Below are 20572 nucleotides of genomic sequence, written 5' to 3'. Positions count from 1 at the left end.
TCTCTCTAAAAATAACAACTGACCTCAGAGTCCCTTTAAAAGCCAAAGTGAAGTTCTTTTTATAAAATGTCCTTTGTCTATCAGAGAAAATTGTTTCTGATCAATGCCTCTACAACACATATTGTATTGGTAACCTAAGCGTACTCTTGAAAAAAAAAACAAATGTCCATCTTGCAGTTGGGTGTGAGTAATGAAACATCAGACTTGTGTCGTCAGAATGGTATTACAAATATTAGAAGCAAAAACTGAAATACCTGCAGTGCTAAACAGGCTATTTCAACTTTTGACAAGACTGATGCAAGAATACTACATATTTTATAACCAATGACATATTACCACTTGCTATAGGTATTACTGAATGTTGTTAAACACTACTTGAGTGCTTATGGCACTGAGTGCAACAATCATCATTGTCAGCAGTAGCAGCAATAAGTATTTTACCCTTCCAAAAAGTTGTGAAAACGTCATCCAGCTAGCCATCCTCAATTCCTGGGAGGATCAAAGTATTATTGTTCCCTTTAAATGGATAGTAAAATTAAGACAAAATTATGTAGAACAACTTGCTGTGCAATTAGGATTCAGATATTTCAATACTGTGAAGAGGAGCATAGTTCCTTCTCTACAATACCATCAAACACCATTATGTTCTTTTGATGGCATTTTTTCTTGAGGTGTTCTCAGCTTGCAATGGCTAAAGAAAAATTATTAACACATCTACAGAGCTGGAATGGGTCATCTTTCAGCATAAGATCCCAGTGAATTCTTACAGAACACGTTCGCTTTGTTTTCTTTACTGTTTTCATTGTGTTGGAGCACATCAGAAGACAAAAATGAAAGAGATATACGTAGTAAGGTAGGAAGGCATAATATCGTAAGATTGGAAAAGCATAGGATGAGATACCAGATACCAGTGATTCCAGATTGTCAAAAGGCTGAATTATTATGGCTTCTTCAAGGTGTTTTCCATGGCTACTAAATCTTGAGAAATTCTGAAAATCTCTTGCTCTCAGTTAACTATTTTTTTTAAATGTAGAAGACCAAAGATCAGGTGATTAAGGATTTTCCACACTGAAAAAGTAGGAATTAGTAGAACAAGAATTAAGTGCTACCATGAAACCAAATACCAGTTAAAAAATTCTCCAGTGAGTTTATCACAAAAAGAGGTGATTGCTGAGCTGCATGAAAAATATGACAGCTGATTCTTTTAAGATGCAGGAAAGTAATATTTTAATTTTCTCTTATTTTCTGTCCTTCTTTAAAAAGCACAGATACAACATCATAACCAAACAATAAAACATGGACACAAACCGAATGACAATAATGTATTCCTATGGAAAATCCTTGCTGATTTTTGCGATGGTACAAATAAAATTGGAATATGCATTAAAATGCAATTTCCTTTAGGTTTTACTGAAAAATCAGCATAGCCTTTTATTGATACTAAATTATTCATTACAGCTATTTTTACATCCTCTGTTGCTGACAGTATATCAACAGCTCTTCTCATGCAGTATTGATCAGACTAATTAAGACAATATCATAATTTATATTGCATAGGAGGTTAACAAGCCCCTTTTACCCTAGGGACTGATACAAACAATAAGATTTAAATAAATTCTGATTTAATATTGCACCTACTACCGTAAAGGGATATCTTGGTGAAGATGAGAGATCTAATGAATGTACTACTGATTCTTTTTAAGCCTAATTTAGAACAAGCTTAGATATTGACCTTAAAAAGCTTGAGATGTTAATTCATTTCTACAGTCTACATTAGCAATCATTACATATAAAAAAGTTACGGAAGCTTGGAGGCCAATATGTCCTAGTGATTATGAGATGGCCAAAAGGATGACTGTGATAAAAATAACCACAGTGAACCACATTCATTTCACTTTATGATACTGTTAGCATCAGCCTTCTTAGAAATAGAAATCTAACCAACTGCACTGGTCAATTCCTTTTTTCAATAGAACATTACATACTTTTAACATAAATGAAAAAAAGTACATGAACCTCATTTTCAAAGTAGCATAGTATTCAAACTCACTGAATAATTACTCTGTTGCAAAAAAACATGACAGGATGCTCTGAAATGTTTCATACTAATGGGAAGACCAGGATCCCTTAGGTGTGTTAAATACTTTTTTTATCTGCAGTTTGCCTTCTAGAGGCTTACAAGGCTTTCAAGACTCAGTTGTTCAATGCTTCCAAAGTGTTTACACCACAGAGAACTGCGAACTCAATTTATTTTTTACAGGCTGTCTCTCAACCTTATAATTTCTGTGTTTGTAAAAATTCTTCAAAGGCAATATGGTGCTCTGAACCATTTATAATCTTTTTTGGGGCTGGTGGTATGGGCCAGGGAAACCGTGCTGAGTTTTTCTTCGGAGAATTGAAAAGGAAGATAAAAAGGATACTTCATATGTCTTTTGTAGCTTTTCAGTTTTCACCAAGATGCAACTATTCTAGGGATGGATACACCTCTCATGCCACCCGTGTGGTTGTGGCACCCTGAAAAATAGCTCAGCTCTTAGAAAGTTATCAAAGTATATCAAAGTTATTTCCCTGACAGTGGGAGGGGTGGAACAGGAAGAAGCATAGTCAGCATGTAAATATCATATGAAGGTGTTTCACCATGCAGGGAAAGAATTACTAATTTTGAGTGGTAATAACAGCTCAGCCCCTCCATACAGAGGCTTGGCAACACTAACACTTGGAATCAGTTCCTGTACTGCTGCTCAGAGGAAGTGAACCGTGACCAAATTGCCACACAAAAAGTCATGCAAACGGAAATACAAAGGTATTACACTCAGGCCTAGCTGGCTTGAATGTTGTTTTCCAGTGTGTAGAGTAACAAGATATTTCATCACTTTTAAGAAGCTTCAGAAAGAACAACCTCTCTAACCATTCTCTGTTATGAGAAATCACAGACTACATGAGGATTGCAAGAAAGTCATAACCCTGATATTGTCAGGGACATGATCTTGGATCTTCTTTTTCTCACGATGCTTTTATAATTGAGCAGGAATAGCTTTAGTAACAATTCCTGTTTGAACTGTGACTCTCTCAAACAGCAGAAATAGATTTAAATGCTATACTTTATATATGCTATCTTCCACAGGCATCTCAGGAAGTTTTCATTTTTCACTCTGCGAACTTCTGCAGGAATGAGAACACAATGACTTAACTGCTGTTTTCCCTGATAAAAATGAATCAAAATCCTAAAGGTCAGATCTAAATATTATTAAAATCAGGGGTGACTGGATGTGAGGTATCTCTTTGGAATGTGCCATTGATCTGTGTTGTGCTGTACTTGAAGAGAGTGCACTACAGGATAGATGATCCATGAGACAGAAATAAAATGCCCTTGCCATATCAAACTTCCAATACAAAAAACCTCCAAACTCCCTCTAATGTAATGCAAAAAGGGACTGAATAGCATGCAGTAACTAGGTTGGGAAACCTGGTGGAACAGAGGAGGGTTTTCACAGAAGTTTGGTGAAACAAGAAGAACCTAACTAACAGCAACAGAAAGGTTCCTCCAAACAGAAAGTCATGGTTACAATGCTCATAACCATTTGATCTTTGCAATACTTCATTATACTACTGTTAAATCAAGATGTCTTGTATGCGTCTCGCTCATGGAGCGAATCAATCTTGATTCTCTTAAATAAAAAATATTTCTGAAACAATGCAATAGAACATGATACGCTATCCTGTTAAATCCTCAGAAAGAAAACGTCCCCTTCTGATGGAGAAAGTTTCAGCTATGATTTATTTCTAGACCATTACGTATATAATTATGACAGGGGAATTCCCACAACACCGTGTAGAACACTTGATGGTTATATCTTTGTCACAGAATACAATCAGCCTTTTCAGCGAGCAGCAGATGAGAGTCCTAGCAAAGTAGCTCCAAATGTAGCAATAGCCCAATTCCTTGAAGACTGTGCCGAGAGTAAGCTTCACTTAGACCCACACAGATTTGTTTTGAGGCCCTCCTGTAAGATGAATCCTATATTCCATTCTGAGAATATCAGAATCAATTCAGTGTTCCTCCTCCCTGTTTTCTTCCTCCTGTACATAAATAGTGCTAAACAAGATGTGCATAAGGGGTGAGATTAAATTTCGGAAAGCTATTTCTACTTCCTCCATCAACTTAATGAGGAGTTAGTTGGCAAATGGTTTGCACATACCCTGTTGCCAGCAGAAATACAAGCTCACCATTCTTTTAACTAATTTTCATGCCTCTAATTCCAGGTCATATATGCCAAGTGATTCCCAGCAGAACTAGGGTGTCAAGTGACTACCTAAAACAGACAGATCAGTGGACTGATGCGCAGTTAATTATTCTTAGCTAGTTTTAATATGTACCTAGAATAAAACGGGACAATTAGTCAATAATAGTGAAAAGGAACTTACATTATGAAAGCATACCTTCTTTTGTTACTGTCCAGGTAAGAGAAGTTATTTGCACTTATTGAAGAAGGTAATCATGAGTATTTTCTTTATACACTTTTGAAAACTCACCACCAACAAGCATATTAATGCTGCACAATATACTTCCATAATATTTGATTTTCAAAGCAAAGACTCTCTTCTCACTTGTGAAACTACACGAAAAGATTAGCTGTCAAACACAGTCCAGTTTCAACCATAGTGTAGAATCACAATTAAGCACAGTTAAGCAGTTTGATTTAGAAATTTGTCATTGATTTATGCTCCATGGGGTCAGTTGCTCTGGGAAATTGTGATTAGTTCCTGAATGATATTAGTCTTGAGAATCCATCCATTGTGACAACTCCTCACATAGAGAACACAGTGGAAAGACAGACATGAGAGGAATATCTATGTACTTTCCAACGTGTAGATGCTAGGTAAACCCTCGGGAACATACCAACAGTGAACAATGTGGAGTAACTCCAGAGCTGAAAAAGCCCCTTCCATTCCAAAATCAGAATCAGAACATTTGCAGGTCTTAATTTTCTATTGTTTAGAATATTGTGTAGTAATTGTGTTGTAATTTAAGTATGGTTTAACTGTACCTCAGATATTTTTGGAGGAGAAGACATGGTGACTGGAATAAATTTGACCAATGAAAAAAACCAAAGAAAAACGTTGTTTCACCTTAATTCTAGTTCCAAAGGTCTTCCTGACTAATATTTTTTTTCCCTTGCACATACGTGGTTTGGTATTTTGAAGGGACAAGATCCTATTTACTGTTTTATATTTTTGTTTAATCTATAGCATATTAATATGACTACGATAAGTATTAAGAGTATTTTTTTATCTTTGATTTGACATTTCTTGTGTTCTGCATTAAATAAAACCAAGAGAGTTTTTACATCATGTAACAAATTGTTCTGGATGTTGCCATAGGCAGCAGAAAGTAAATAATATACTGATGCTACCAAACACTACTTTGTAACTAAGCAGCAACATTCAGCAAGTTCCAAGGACAAAAGCAAAATTAATAGTAGGTATGAAATAAAGATTCTGGGTAGCCCCTCAGCCAATAAACTTCAACATATCTTCATTGATTTCTGACGATCTGGCCCTTTGCTTCAGGAAATACTGTGTGCACACACAAAAGCAAAAGGTGTGAAGTATTGCAAAGCTTTAGCTGCCAGGAAATACTCACTCTGCAAACAGTCAGCATTTAGGAGGTCTTGGCACTTCTCATGGCATTTGACACCACATTCAGTGCATCTCATGCCTTGCCTGGCTATGCCCCAAAGTAGACCTTCACATTCATAACAGTATGTGGGAGTTGTAGCTGTCCAAACTTCAAAGTTATGAGGTGTAGTTGATGATATCGGATAGATCAAAGCCTGCAATGTCTTCTTGAAGACATGTATTTTCTGTTGGGTAAGAAAAAAATAATAATCAAGACTTCGTTGAAAGTATTGTTTAATACAAGTGAACTGGAGCTAAAATATATGTCATTACACTTACAATGTTACAAAATACCAGAATATAGATAGAAGTATGAACTAATTTGCAAAATTGATTTACTCATTTTGTCTTGCACTTCGAAGACAAAAGAACCCTGGATGACCATTTTGACTGATTACAGAAATAGGAGAGTTCAGTTGGAATCAGGTCAGTCAATTAACAGCATCCTACCTATTTTTCATATTTTATGGCAGAAATAAGAAAAATCATTAGTGTTATATTCACTGATGCATTTTAAGTAACTACCTAACATTATTTCTGAATATTTAAATGCTTGATACATTTAGAATTTAGATACACTGCACAGAAAATACTTTGATTATATACAGTACTATACTTTAATACATAGTGTCTATATAATCTCCTCAATAGATAAAAGCGATCTAATTTTATGGTTCCATTTTGTCTGTATTCCTATAATAGCATACTTATTACTTCTTAAGCACCAAGATGCCCTTTACCTATAAACAAGAACGATCCATACTCCCCAAAAAATCCACACCCATTTCTTGGGCTGTTTTGGCTTAGGACCCATGACCAGTTCTAGCAGGACAGCAATTGTCAGCTATTCTCTGATTAGTACTGCAAACAATCTGTATCTCAGCTCCTTAGTGCTTAATAATGTGAAAACAAAGTAGTCCCTGAAGTTTTGTATCTAAAACATAGGCTTATGTTTAGCTACAATGGTTTGTTTATTTGAGCTTTGTTTTCAGGCACCCAGATCTTCTAAATCCAGTTCATTTATTGGGAATAAGAAAAACTCAGCAGCTTGTAGGCAGCACTGGGCGCCACACAAAAATATGACCTTGTGTGGTTTTTTGGTTTGGTGGGTTATTTTGCTTGGGTTTTTTGTTGATGGTGATGGTGGGTTTTTTACTAAATGTTCACATGGCTGCAATGAATGTGTTAGAAGTTCTAGATCTGTTCCCTTATAAATTAATGAAGTGTTTCTTTTAGAAAGAAGAAACCATATTAAAAGAGGTAGCACAGTGGGAAGTGGGATATTTCTAAAAGTCAGTCTGTCCTACTATCTCTTCATCTTGTGTGTATATAATGCAAAGTAGCTACAATGCTGGCTGTGTAGCTGTAGCAAACTGTGGAACAACATTTTGGAATTTGTGTGATTTGTCCATACAAACTTTAACATCACTGCCACAGTTCTGACAGTACAGAAAGCATGGCTAACTTATTCAGTTAAGCATTTTTTAACACTCCCATAATCTTAATATTCAGCTGTGGTAAGTATATGCCAAATGCAAGATACTAGCTTTTCTAACAGCACGCTGACATGCTCTTGGTTTTACGTATCTGCATCTCTGCTCAAACATGTGAGATATTCTGCTAATAATAAATTGTCTGATAAAAATAAAATATTTTTCGTGTGCATATCTGCATAATGTTGCACAATCAGAGCCATCAATTAAAGGATTTTTGCTACCATGGAAAAACCATTACCATGTAGCCATAAATCTACTGATTCATAGGTTCAAGCACTACAAATAACAAAAACAAATGTTAAGTAGCTTAGGCTGCAACAGCTCTTACTGAAGTTCATACTGACACGCTAAAAACATCTATCCTGTGAAGCCTGGCCAAAGAAATGTGGTCAGACATTTCATGGACATTTGATCCTAGCACCTTTCAGAACACTGTAGAACTGATAAAGCAGGAATAACAAACAAATATGGAATTTTTTGCACTCTCCAGAGTGCTTTCTTAGCCTATCCTAGATAATTAGCCATCTAGTAACTCCCCTGAAAGCAAGCAAAGCTCCGCACTGGTTTGATTTGGCAGACCTGAGGAGGGGTTGGGGCTAGTCATGGCCACCTAACTTGGCAAACTTCATCTTTGTGCATTTCTCCACTCTCTGCCTCCCATGTCACAGCTTATAAGCTACGGGGATCAGAAAGAAAACCTCAAAAACAACACAAAGTTAATTTATGCAGCTTGTTGAGGGCTCATGTTTCTCAGAAACCACCAGGTCTTTGAACATTCCTTTGCAGATTACACACTCACACTCCTGATCAGTAGTACCAGTACAAATTGTAGTGTCAGTATAAATCCTGTACAAAACTGTAGTATCTGTACAAATCCTGCCTGTTTGCCCTGATCAGGCTTCACTGTTTTTTCACAGTATAAATAATTTTGGGAGGAACTTTTATCTATTTCTGAAATGGCAGTAAGTAATGAAATGGCACAGCTCAACAGGCCTTGAAATAATCATCTGAGGGCAAATGAAGTTTTCAGCTGAAAGACACGATTTTTACACTGGTTTTGCTGCTGAACATGTTCTTTCCCCTGTTGTTAACAAACCAAACTGCAGTTGTAAAGGAGAACTTTATTTATCTTACTGTCTAGAGGATTTCATTCCTAATAATCTTCTCTGTTTAAACATATCTATTATACGCATTCACTGAGCTCTGGTCATGGCAACATTTAGCACTGTTAATATATATGAGGATTATTTAGTTATCTGCTTATCCTCTGAAGTGAAGTTTATTTCTGTCATATACTACTTGAGATACTTTTTCAATGCCATCTATGTATTATTTTCACAAACTTGTATCTCTGTCTCTTTGTTCAGCAAAGCAATTAAATAAATGCTCAACTGAAAGCATATGTTTAAGCATCACTGAAGTTAATATTTTGACACTGCTTAAAACATCTTTGGATCACTGCCTGGGAACATACAAACTCACTGTGTCATGAATGTGTTATACCAGAAGAATAGCAATGCCAGGCGGCAAAGCTCAAAGCATTTAACCTCAGGTTTTAATTTTTGGAGTAAGTGGCATTTGATTTTTATTAAAAGGCAGTAGTTCAATGAATTTCCATAATAGATCTAATCAGCCAAATAACCTGCTTCCATCAGTCACTAATATTCCCTCCAGAAAAAGTTGAGGGAGAGTAAAATCCAGAAAAGCCTTAATCAGAGGAATAACTTGCCCAAAGGGGATTTTCTTTTGTAACTCTGGTGACGGCACTTCTTCATCTGGTTTTGTGGAGAGTATCTGGAGAGTCCTTTTATGCCTGAAAATGCCTGTTTTGTTTTCAAATCCTGCTCTAGTCAGTTTTGATGATGTCTTAGGGCATTAAGTTCTGATGGCTACTTACAGACCAAGTAGAAAAGTATAACCTTTCACTTGTTTTAAATATCTTGCAAGTGGTTTTACTGGCTGTACGTTTACATTTATCCTCAAGAGAGTACCCACTTACCTTTAGTATGTTTAGTGAGGGCTGGCATAAGACAGGCTTCTCTTATTCACTTCTCTGAATTAGCTTTTTACATTTTCTCACCAAATGAACTTTTATGTATCTAAATTATATTTGTTGTCTGCATTTATACTTACATTTTTATTTAAAGATTTTTCTTACGAAATATCTATTTCTGGTACACAATTTTTCATATGGCTTGGTTCAAAGGGAGGCTAAAGAGTATAATGGCATAAGAATACATTCAATTTATTTTTCCCTTTCCATTTCTCCTGAATCATAGTTCTGTAGTTTCTCCTGATTGACAGCAGGCATTGGAGAAATGTTTACATTGAGCTGTCCACTGGGATTTGCTTTGTGTTTTTTTTTTTTCCTCCTGAACAGTACCACTTAGGTCAGAAGCTAAGTGCAGTCCAAACTATTCTTTCTTGTCCTGCACTTATTGTCGACTAATATTATCTCCAAAACTTGTACCTTTAGCCCTCCAGAGTCGCAGCCTTGTAATTTTTGCATGAGGGGAGGCACGTAAATGAATAGTTGAACGTGCATTTATTGTCATAAAAGGTAGTAATACTTATAAATGGTTTTGTTTGTTTAGTAGACATCTTTTAGTAAAGCATATGGAGTATCTTAGGGTCTTCTTTTACTGAACTTAAGTATTTTTGTAGCACCTATAACATAGAGGAAAAAAGTCTAATTTGCACCAATTGCATGGCCTACGTTTTTTTTCTCTAGTTTTCCCTCAGCCTTTAACTTCTTTTGAAGTTTCCATAGTTGTTCTTCATTCTATCAGCCTTCGTAGCTATTTTGAGATAGCAAAACAAAATTACTGAAAGATCATTTAAAACACCAGCTGTTTCCTACCTCATCACTCCATCCAGTACTACCAAATTGGTCCTTTATGATTACCATATAAGCATAGAATTTAATGATAAATCAGAGAAGAGTGATGGATGTGTGTATACTTGTGCTATGGTTTTCAGTTTCCAGAATAATTGTCAACATATTCTGCTCTTCCATTCTTCTACTATGGAGCTTTAGCAACAGTGTAAGAAAAATTCAACACTTCATTTTTTCCATGTAGGATGTATTCTAGAAGGCTATGTTTGCACTAACAAGTTAAGGAACACAAAAGGGGCCTTTATTCCTTCAAATCAGTGCTTTTGCTTAGTTCAACCATGTAAATCTGCTTGCATCACATGAAGTATTCCTGAAGAAAATGGCATCTGTTGTGTTTTTGTTTAAAAAATTTCTTTTACAAAATGTAAGTGAAGTCAATAATAGAAAATCAGAACACTCAGGTTTTACTGGCTATGAAAATATGATTTTTCAAAAGATTAGTCATTTATTGTATGAATAAAATATTTCTTCATCTAGAATTACATGTGTTATTAGCAGGACCTACATTTACAAAATCAAATAATGTCCCAGACACCTATAAGGACTGGGGTGGGGGTGGGTGCATGGAATCACACAGAAACTTTCCTGCAGAGTCCTGTAATTCTAATTGTACTCATAGTGTGATGAAGAGAGACAAATGCTGAAAGACTGCAGGTAAACATGGTGCAGCTGGACAATTTAAAATAAAAGCTTTCACCAAGTAACTGTTTTGTAAAACAAAGGTTTCTTGCTTAGTCTCTTCTGACTGTCATGGATGTGAGTCAGCAGAAGCAAACTTGGTCTTGTCACTGTGGATCAGGCAGTAAATTCTGCTTAAGATCCCTGAAGTTCCTACACAGTAAACACAATTCTTATACACTCAGTTTTATGCAATTTGGAGTGTCTAAGGTTGAGATATTTTCTAAAGAGCTTTGAACAAAAATTTCTCCGTTATTTAAATGGCTTAAATCTGCCATTGAAAACACTTACCATTTCATCGTTGTTTATGGAGGTTCGGATGAGCATGGCCATGGAAATACCAGATTTTCGAGCTGCAAGTGTCTGTTTAAAGCAAATGCAGAACTATTAAAAATTATACTAGTAACTCCAATTATTGAATCTAATGGAAGGCAAGTACTACTTGATTATGCTACTGGATTTAAGCAAAACCATAGGAATTATAAAAACTTTTAGTTACTGTTTGCAGCACAAAACTTTTAAGGTTTCAGTATATAATGCAAGCACAATTTCCATCAACATTACTCTTTCTTTCAGCAGTGCCTAGATGAACTGCCATTTCTAATATAAAACCTGTTATTCAGAGGTTTATGACTCAGTTTTTTTAAATCACAGGCTGTCGCTGTTTTTCCGCTTTGCCAACCAAATTAATGTGGTACAAGGATAGGCATCCTGCCCTAATTTGGAAGCTGTCTGTGCCTGCAGCAACACGGCAGATCATTCTGTAAGTCTTACGGTTCAAATTGCCAGTCTGGATAATTTTTTGTAACTCATTGAGCATTTTTTTAACTGTGTGTATGTATATCAAATGCTACTCATCTTAAATAAAAAGTTTTTGGGAAACCTACAAGTAATTTTTTTCTTAGACAATATTCATATGAAGAAATAGTCTGGTTCAAGGAGGGAGGAAAAAAGGCTCGAACTCTGCCTCAATCTGTCCTTTTTTGCCCACATGATGAGTGTAAGAACTCCTCTCAGTTCTGAAGACTATGTCCTTAGTTGTAGAGACAATCACATTTGCTCTAGTATAGTACATACCAAGGCACTGAAAATAAAGTATTTTTAATATACAACAAACAAGGAAATTTCATCTGCCTTACTGTAATATTCCTGTAATTGAAATGGGTCATTGAGAATTACTTAGAGAGTATAATGATTAGAAGGAAAAAGACCCTGGGGAAATGAGTTCTGTATGTTTTCCAAATAATATTTCAACTCTGAATACCACTTCTGCTATCAGTAGTCTTTCTGGCCTGACAGATAAGAAACAGATAAGATTTATTCCACTGTACAAAATATTAACCACAACATTGCTATATTACTGTATCTTACCTGTAAAATTGGACTCATGCATCCTTCCCCCTATTCTAAAACATTCCAAGTATGCCTGTATAGTTGTGCTTTATCTCTGTTCTTCCATAATCCAGCATCTGCATTGTCATACCTTGCTGCCCTCATAGTCTAGCAGCGTGAAGATGATCAATTTAACCACCCACTAAGCTGGGTTGAGAGTCTGTTCTCACCTTTGTTGTGAGAACACTGATCATCACGTTACTGTGAACTTGGTCTGTGTAGTCTACCCTTATAGAGCTATTACAGCAAAAGCTTCAATGCTATTTTGCATATGACATTCTTATTTTTATGAAATACATACTGGGTCAGAAGCAATTAAAGCTTACTTCAGCAGAGGAACTGCATCATTAATCTTTGGATGGAGAGACAATTCCAATTTCTTCCCATTTCATAATTTTAAACACTGACATAATTTAAATGGATTTTTTTATTTAGAAATATTAGAACTGTTAATTTTAATTTTAAATGTTTACTTTTCCCTGAGAACATAGTCATTCAATTTTCAGTAAGTTTCCCTTGATAATAATTAAACTTGCAGATAGAAACAAAACTACTAATCTTGTGAAACGAATTATAGGGTAAGTAGTCATCCTTGGCACAGAAATACTTGATTTGATACATCACTGTCTTATTACAGTTAATATGGGATGCAAGGAACCCCCTCCCTTTTTTTTTTCTTTTAAACTCTTATCAGGTTACCAAGTTTATGCCATTAATTTGCTATCAGTTTTCCCACTCTGTTATAAATAAGTAAATAATTCTGCTTGCTTCTCTGTGACCATCTTTTCCTTTTGTTTTTGTGAATATGGGAAATTCCATTGGTGTGCACCTGCGAGATTGACAAAGTGACAGGAAAGATTAAACAGATCCCAGGCTTTGCTTTTTCAAACTTTGTGACAAAATCTAATGCTACAGGACCCACGCATCAAAGTCAGAAATGGCAAGCAAAAATGTGTTAGGAACATTAAGAAGAAAAGAAACAATCTTCATAATCACTAGACTTTCAGGTTTAAAAAGATTCAGTTTAAAAGCACCCATCTTCTGGTTGTTCTTGAAGCCCAAGTTTCTTCTCAAAGTCTTGGAAAGTAGCCATTAACATTCATTCGCCTGCAGTATGTTAGTTTTATAGTTTTGACCTCTAACCTTCATGTACCTTACACTTTGAAAGTGATTTGATCCTTTTAGGTCTAAAATACACAATCGGAGCCAGTACAGATTATAGGCCAATGTGGACTACTTGTCAGGGCAGGAATACAAAATGCATAACAACATTAACCTTGAATACAGGGTAGTGAATGATACTGCGTTCTGTCCTCCAGCAATACATCAGTAAAAGTACAAGAGCCAGCAGGAGAACTGCAGGTTCATGCTATCAGTATAAGTCAATAAATAGATACTATTTCCATGAGAAAAAGGAAAGTAGGGAAGCAATTTTGACCCTGTCATGTGTCCTTGAGGCCCAGCTCTCCTAAGAGCCGCTCCTGGAATCATGCAGCTTAACCAGAAGTGTCTCTAAGATCATAGTGTAGTATCATATATGAAATAACAAAGCCTGACAGGAAACAGACAACTGGGCTGTTCTTAATAAAAGTGTTTGTCATGTTGGAATGGTAATAGAAGAAAGCGAAATCTAGAAGGATTTGTGATAAACCAGTACGGTTAACAGTCATCATGGATTAAATTTACAGGGATTATAGTGAAAAAACTCACAAGGTTTATTTACATGTATTCAACTGTCAGAATGAACTGCATCTTCAAGAGAAAGCCCATAAATAAAATATTTCTATTCTGAAATACTGTAGTTGGTGATAATTCAACAGCTTGAAGCACTGAACAGACACAGAACAGTATCTGTTCTTAAGGACAAATGAAGAAAAAAGGAGTGAGTATTTTGGAAAGAGGAAGGAAGAATGCTGCCAGACTCATTTATGGGAAATGAGGTGACAGGTTATGAAGGTAGCAAGAAAACATTTCCCCCTACTGCCCTTCTATTTTTAAATAGTAGCAAGGAAGAAAGGTAAATGGAGCTAATGACCTGGAGCCTCCAGGAAGGGAGTCCAAATTGCCAGAGCATCAAAAGTACAAAGTGAACAACAGGATCTTGAAGCCTTTCACTGTGTCCTACTGTGTCCTACTCTCCTTTCACTGTGTCCTGCTCTCCTTTAACAGGACACAAGACTTCTTCGGCAGTTTACACTTGCTTACCCTCTCAAACTGAAGTTCAGACACTACTTTGTTGTCTTTACTTATGTGAGAATTTGAACTGCAGAGTATAAAGATGTCTATGTAGGTAATATTGCATCATGAACATATGGATAAATTTATATTAAAAAAAACCCCAAAAACCCCAAAAAACCCAAACACTAAGAGATGATGATAAAGCAGAACACTACCTATTGAATTTTAAAATGTTTTCCCAAATCCCTGATACAGGATTTAAAACAACTTAGTCTCCTTTGTGCTCAGGTGCTTTCAAGATCCCCCAATAACCTCTATCTACTATTTTATGTATTACTTCCAAATTTGCCTTAACAGCTTAAAAAAATAAATATAATTAGAAGTCATTCTAGCAAAAACATTGAAAAGTGGTAACCATAAATAAAAAAGAATTAGGCCTAAGCTACAATTAAATGTAAATGAAAACTTTTGTGAGTGAAAAAAAGAGTAACCTGCCACGATGAAATAAAAGAAAGCTGTTTTGAGCAGCTAAAGTAGCAGGGAGGAAGAAGTAGTCAAGCTAACGTTTTGCAACTGTTCATGAATGCTGTCTGTGCCATGCAATACTCATTCCTCTGTTTTTAGAGAGGGTTTCAGTTTTCCTGATCATCTTTTCCTTCACAATCTTTTCTTGAAAAGAATCTATAGACTGCTATCACCAGGGGAAAAAAAAGATTAAAGCAAAATATTTGTTACCACTTTACAAATATTGTTACATTTTTAATGCAATGTAAAAGTTACCCACTAGAGGTGAATCCAATGAAAATAAAATAAATACTCTTTTCAGCTTTTAAAAGCTGCACAATTTCAGAATTATTTCTTTTTTTTAGGAACTAGAGGTAATCTATCACTCTAGGGATCTTCGTTATTTTGAAAGACAGATTTGTACTCCTTTGGCTTGTGGGGGGAAGGGTGCAGGAAGGCAGAAGAAATCACTCAAAAGGAAACGAGCTATTGTCCAAAATTACTTACCCCCTTACCACAATTTTTCTATTACAAAGAGTTAATATCTGATCCTAAAATGTTCAACAGAACTGCAGTATTAAACCCAGAAAATAGATTTAGAAAGGAAATGGCAACTCAGCTTAACTACACAATCGTTACTGGACACCACTGTAATACCATTTACTTTTTCTTCATATTTCTTTTCATAGTACAGACAAAGGAGCATGCCACTAAGATAATTCTGAATATTAAGGTTAGTCAGAAATGGCATGGAAAACAATAAAAACAAAGAATTTCATCTATAATTTCTTAATCTCCCCACAACTAACTCTTAATTCCTGGAACACACAAGTGTGAAATAAAATAATGTAATCATATTATTATGATTTCCATTTAGTAGAATTAAAAAAACAGAAATATACAAATACTGTTTGATTATTTTTATGGTTTCTCTATTTAATATATGACTATTAAAATATTTAATCCAATTTGTCTTTTCTTAACTCCCTTAATTATTAATTAAATCTGCAAACAGCAGATTTAATGTAAATCAGTTCATATATTTAGCTTTTATCTAATGATTATTCTGACAATGTACAAAAACTGAGAATGTGGCAGCTGCAATTTATACGAATGTCTTCAAACTTAAAAAAGTTTAAACTACCGTAATTGAGTTCTAGCATCTATAAATGCTTTTGTTGTGGAGCCACTTAAAAAGAAGTATCAGTGAATTATTGTTTTAGCTGAAACGGGCAGTTGTTTCATCTGGTGTGTTTACTTCAACAGTATGAACCAAGCAGACTGTTTTACAACAGGAGCAAGGATTCACAAATTATTCTTGTGTTCCTATAATCAATTGCTAAAGCTAAGTAGTAATACACTCTTGAATGATCAAAAGAAATTTGCCTAATTACAGTGATTGTACAAGTATAAAGTCACCTTTAAATCACATGAAAGCAGGAATTCTCTAGAGTTTCCATAACATTTCAAATGATGACTTCCATTAACAGAAGCAAAGACTGAAGCATAGTGAGACAGAAAAATAGAGCTAGCTACCTTTGTCTATGACTGATAACCACATTGTCTACGGCAGATCACCACACCTATTTGGCCATCGTCAAGTCAAGTACTTCTAGCCGCCACTGTAATTATTGCTATTCCTCTCCCTGATTGTAGTCCCACCTCAGATAAAAGCTCTAACTAGTACAAGAGAGAACATTTTTGTTTAAAAGTAGAAGTTACAGCACCTACATCAGCAAGTGCACTCACTCTTTTTTCTGGCTCCATGTTAAACAGAGGTGTGTTCAAGTTCCCTGTATCGTTATTCAAACAGCTCTATTGTTACTGCACTTGAATGATCACTTCTCCTTTCATTGCCTTTCCCTCCTATACCAGATATATTCTCCTAGAACTCTTAATAATGACCCATGGTAAAACTCATGACTGCAGCAAAGACAACCGTTCCTGTAGATGGATTTTCACTGCTTTCTCCTCTCTAATAACTCAATCCAAAACAAGCAGTGAAAGCAGAGTCCCAATGCATTAGTGAAAAAACATATTGCAGCGATTTAGGAGAAAGAGAACTAGTAAGGCTGCTGTCGAAAACTGGATATTTCAAAATGTGAATTTATGGAAACAAATAGGAGTCAAAAATATCATCTTAAGAAGATATACATCATTTTGATAAACCTTATATTGAGATACCATGCTGAAAGCATGAAAACTAATGCAGAGAAACTGGAAGTGCAGAGGGACTAGGTAAATAAGGAGGGACCTTTACAAGTGCCAAAAAGAAAGTATTTCCATGAGTCATTAATTTAGTTATCAGAAAAAATTACACCATAGTACTTAAGAGTCTTTATTTGCTTTGGGAAATTCACCTTTTACAAGAGAGATCAAAGAATTTCACTGATTGATGCAGAAGGGTTTAAAAGTAGGGAACACTTTCAACTTCTCTTTATCTAGGTATCTAAGGCTGTTCAGTTCCACAGGGGAAGCATCATGATTGGGTCCTACACAATCTGCTTGTATCGTTAGAAAGGATATTTGGAATACATAGATCACTTTTTAACATAAACTTTTCCTAATAATTTTGGCATATATGATGCAGAGGACAAGACATTCACATAAGGCACAACTTAATTTAGGATTAAATTCTTGGTCGTAAAATAGTTTTTCTATTTTCCAATAAAAGTTCAGCATAAAGTATGACATTCATGAAATCCCAAAGAGTTATTATGAACATTTTAGAACACTTATCAGTATAAAAGCACTTACCATAGCCTGAAGAATCCAGTCGAGATAGGAAAGAAATTATAAAGGATATTATTAATCAGATTTATTGCAACAACAACAACAAAGATATCAAATGATAGCTATTTCAGTCGATGTCAAAAGAGTCTAGAACTCATTTCTAGCAAAATTATTTCTATATTGCTGAAACCATCATATAAGTAAACATAAAAAAGATCATACAAGGATCAGTCCTCTTACAAGGACTTGAGAATTAAGTTACTGATTTAAATGAGGTATTTTAGAATCACCTGTTACAAGCTCAGAGCTCACCTGAAATTGCTTAAAATGCACATACCTTCAAATACAAATGATCTTTCAAAGATGAAGATGACCTACACTGTCTGAAATAAGTTCCTCTTAAGTTGGTAAAATTGTTTTACGTTTACAGCTGCAGAACTGAATTGTAATATAATTTACTTTTTTAAAGAAGTATATAGTTAAAGAACATATAGTTAAGAGCTATGATGTAAGTGCATAATGATTAAATTCCAGAATAAATTTCAGTTTTTAAACTCTGCAACTTCCACTTACTAAAGGTAGAATTCCTTCAAGAGGAGTTATCCTTTAATGACTGGACAGCAAAGTAGTAATCATTACATATTAATCATTGACATATTAGAATAATAAAATGAAAGTTTTATTTCACCATTCAAAATGTGATTTTTCCTTTTTGTTTCACTTTGATTATTATGTTTTTGAAAGTGAATAGTTAATATTAAGACCCTGATGTCTTAACTCATTCTGAGCAATGCCTGTCTGCAAACAGTTCCAATAATTAATAATAAAGCAAAGTGCTATTTAATATGCATAAAAGTATCATAACGTGGCTGTAAATTATACTCATGTATAATACAACTTACAGTGGAGTTACTGCTATCAAAAAGATGGTTTCAATGAATGCAGGCTCTAATATGTCATAATTTGCAACTTTTCATTGATTTCAAGAAGGAATTCTATTCTCAAATAGTTGCTGTGCTTTCTCTTTGTGACCCTTCAGATAGTATGCTATATCACTGCAGAGTAAATGAGCAGAGTAGCTCAGAATACATGGAGCAATAATTTGGCAGAGATTGATCTTTTAAAGACAACGACAGTAATCATTTACTTTGGCTCACTCCCTTTCTTTGCAATGAGAAATTGGTTTGGGGGCTCACCACCACCAGAGACTAAATATGTATTTTACTGAATTATGAATTTTATACTTCAGGAAAAGGAGGAGAGAAATGTGAATGGCCCTTAAAATTCTTCAGGGCAGAGAGATTTTACTTAATCTTGTTTAGACTGGAAGTCAGAATAAATCTCAAAGGAACTGCCATTCTTTTCACCTTTCTGAAATTTATTTGTCTAGATTATTATTGTCTACAATGACTGCTAAAATAACATACTTCATCTTGTACCAGAAGTATGCATAAATCTTTAAAACATTCATACTGAAACAGGGTTGCTTTTTAAACGGAACTTTCTTCCTCTTTCAATATCTTAAGTCAAGTCAATTGGTATCCCCAGCACTCAATAACAGCTGTCTTTGTAAGCTAATTCAACAAAAAAATGAGTAGTTTATTATTGCTTGTAATGCACTTTATTCCACAAGTAATATCTAAATATTCAATGAGATACTCAGAATTATCTAGTGCATTGTAACAGCTGCATCATTGACTTTTACTGGCCTCAATCCATTCTCTCAAAATACCTTTTTTTTTTTTCCCGTAAAACAATTGGTGACAAACTGTCATTCACATTCACAATAGTAATTACAAGAAAGATCTAGACAACTGACAAATGAATCAACAGTTTCATGGCATCAGAAGTTACTCACCACATCTCGAACAATGGGAAAAGATTTCTTTCTACGCAGGTCTGGCATACTATCAATTCCATAAAGCCCACGGCCAGCACTGTAGGACATGAAAAGGCAAAGAAGAAAATTGAAGCCTAAGCTTCTAAGTTTGCATCCTTAAGAAACTCTTATAATATACGTATTTACAGTTAAAATAAAAATTAACAGTTATCAGCTAAAGAAGGTAAATGTTCTAATTCTTATGAAAAATTAACTAGAATGTTTTTTCTCCTGGCATTCACCAAAAGCAAAGAGTAGCTGAAAGGTTGCTTCATACTGCCTAAAACTTTTTACCATACATTTAGATGTTATCTTCTCATATGAGTCCACGTGAATGTGGAAAATAGAACTTGTCACATTTTAAGATGAACCCATGGTGACCTAGATCACATTTAGATGGTTAGAGGTTACTTACATCACATTTAGCTAAAGGACAAGGTCTAAGTTCTACTTTATTATACGATCACCTGTTGGTTCACAGACAAGTTCTTATTCCGGAAAAGTTGAAAGTAATTTTGGAGGTTTAAGAAAAGAGTTTGCAGTCTCATTTTGATCCATATTGACCAAACACAATTACAGATATTAAAACAGTACATGGGAAGAACGCAATCCTTGTTCTAGGTTCTGAAAAAAACCCCAATGCACAAAGGGGATTATTTCCAAGATTTTGAAAAAACAAAGCTTAACCTGCAGTCTCTAAAACAGACAGATCAATAACTTCCTCAATATTAACAAGTAAGTGACAATAGTATTAGGTGTTCTTCTTGCTGAAAATTCTTTAACTAGAAAAGAACTCAGAATGTTTTTTATAATGGTCCTGCTCCAAATTGTTGATATTATTGTTAATACTTCCACACAGGAACTTAGTTTCAACATTAAAGTAGTCATGGTCATTAAAAAAGATATACACTTGTCACATGAGAATCATTAATTTTTCTAATTACTGCAAAGAATTTAAAAGGAATGGTACAAATATTCCTACACTTTCTGGAACCATCCAGGTTTGGTGAAATGACGTTTCTTACCTTTTGCCTGTTAGGACATTTTTCTCTATACTCAAATGAGACCTCAGTGCATATATGACACACTATGTATGAAACATTGTAACTGCCTGTAGCATGAACAAGCTGGCAAAGA

At 35.0% G+C, this 20572-nt stretch overlaps 1 protein-coding gene across 1 annotated transcript in view; it reads right to left on the bottom strand.

Annotated features, from left to right (window-relative positions):
* The window catches only part of UNC13C (unc-13 homolog C (C. elegans)), a 163971-nt gene that overhangs the window by 113076 nt on the left and 30323 nt on the right, over positions 1 to 20572 (bottom strand). The window contains 4 exon segments of the mRNA XM_010281395.1: positions 5645 to 5864; positions 11041 to 11112; positions 17581 to 17586; positions 19415 to 19493. Coding sequence (XP_010279697.1) covers positions 5645 to 5864; positions 11041 to 11112; positions 17581 to 17586; positions 19415 to 19493 — 377 coding nt within the window.

This window comes from Phaethon lepturus, unplaced genomic scaffold, assembly GCF_000687285.1.
Source record: "Phaethon lepturus isolate BGI_N335 unplaced genomic scaffold, ASM68728v1 scaffold4732, whole genome shotgun sequence".
Lineage (NCBI taxonomy): Eukaryota > Metazoa > Chordata > Aves > Phaethontiformes > Phaethontidae > Phaethon > Phaethon lepturus.
The sequence above is the reverse complement of the archived record's forward strand: the minus strand, read 5'-3'. Positions and strand labels throughout refer to the sequence as shown.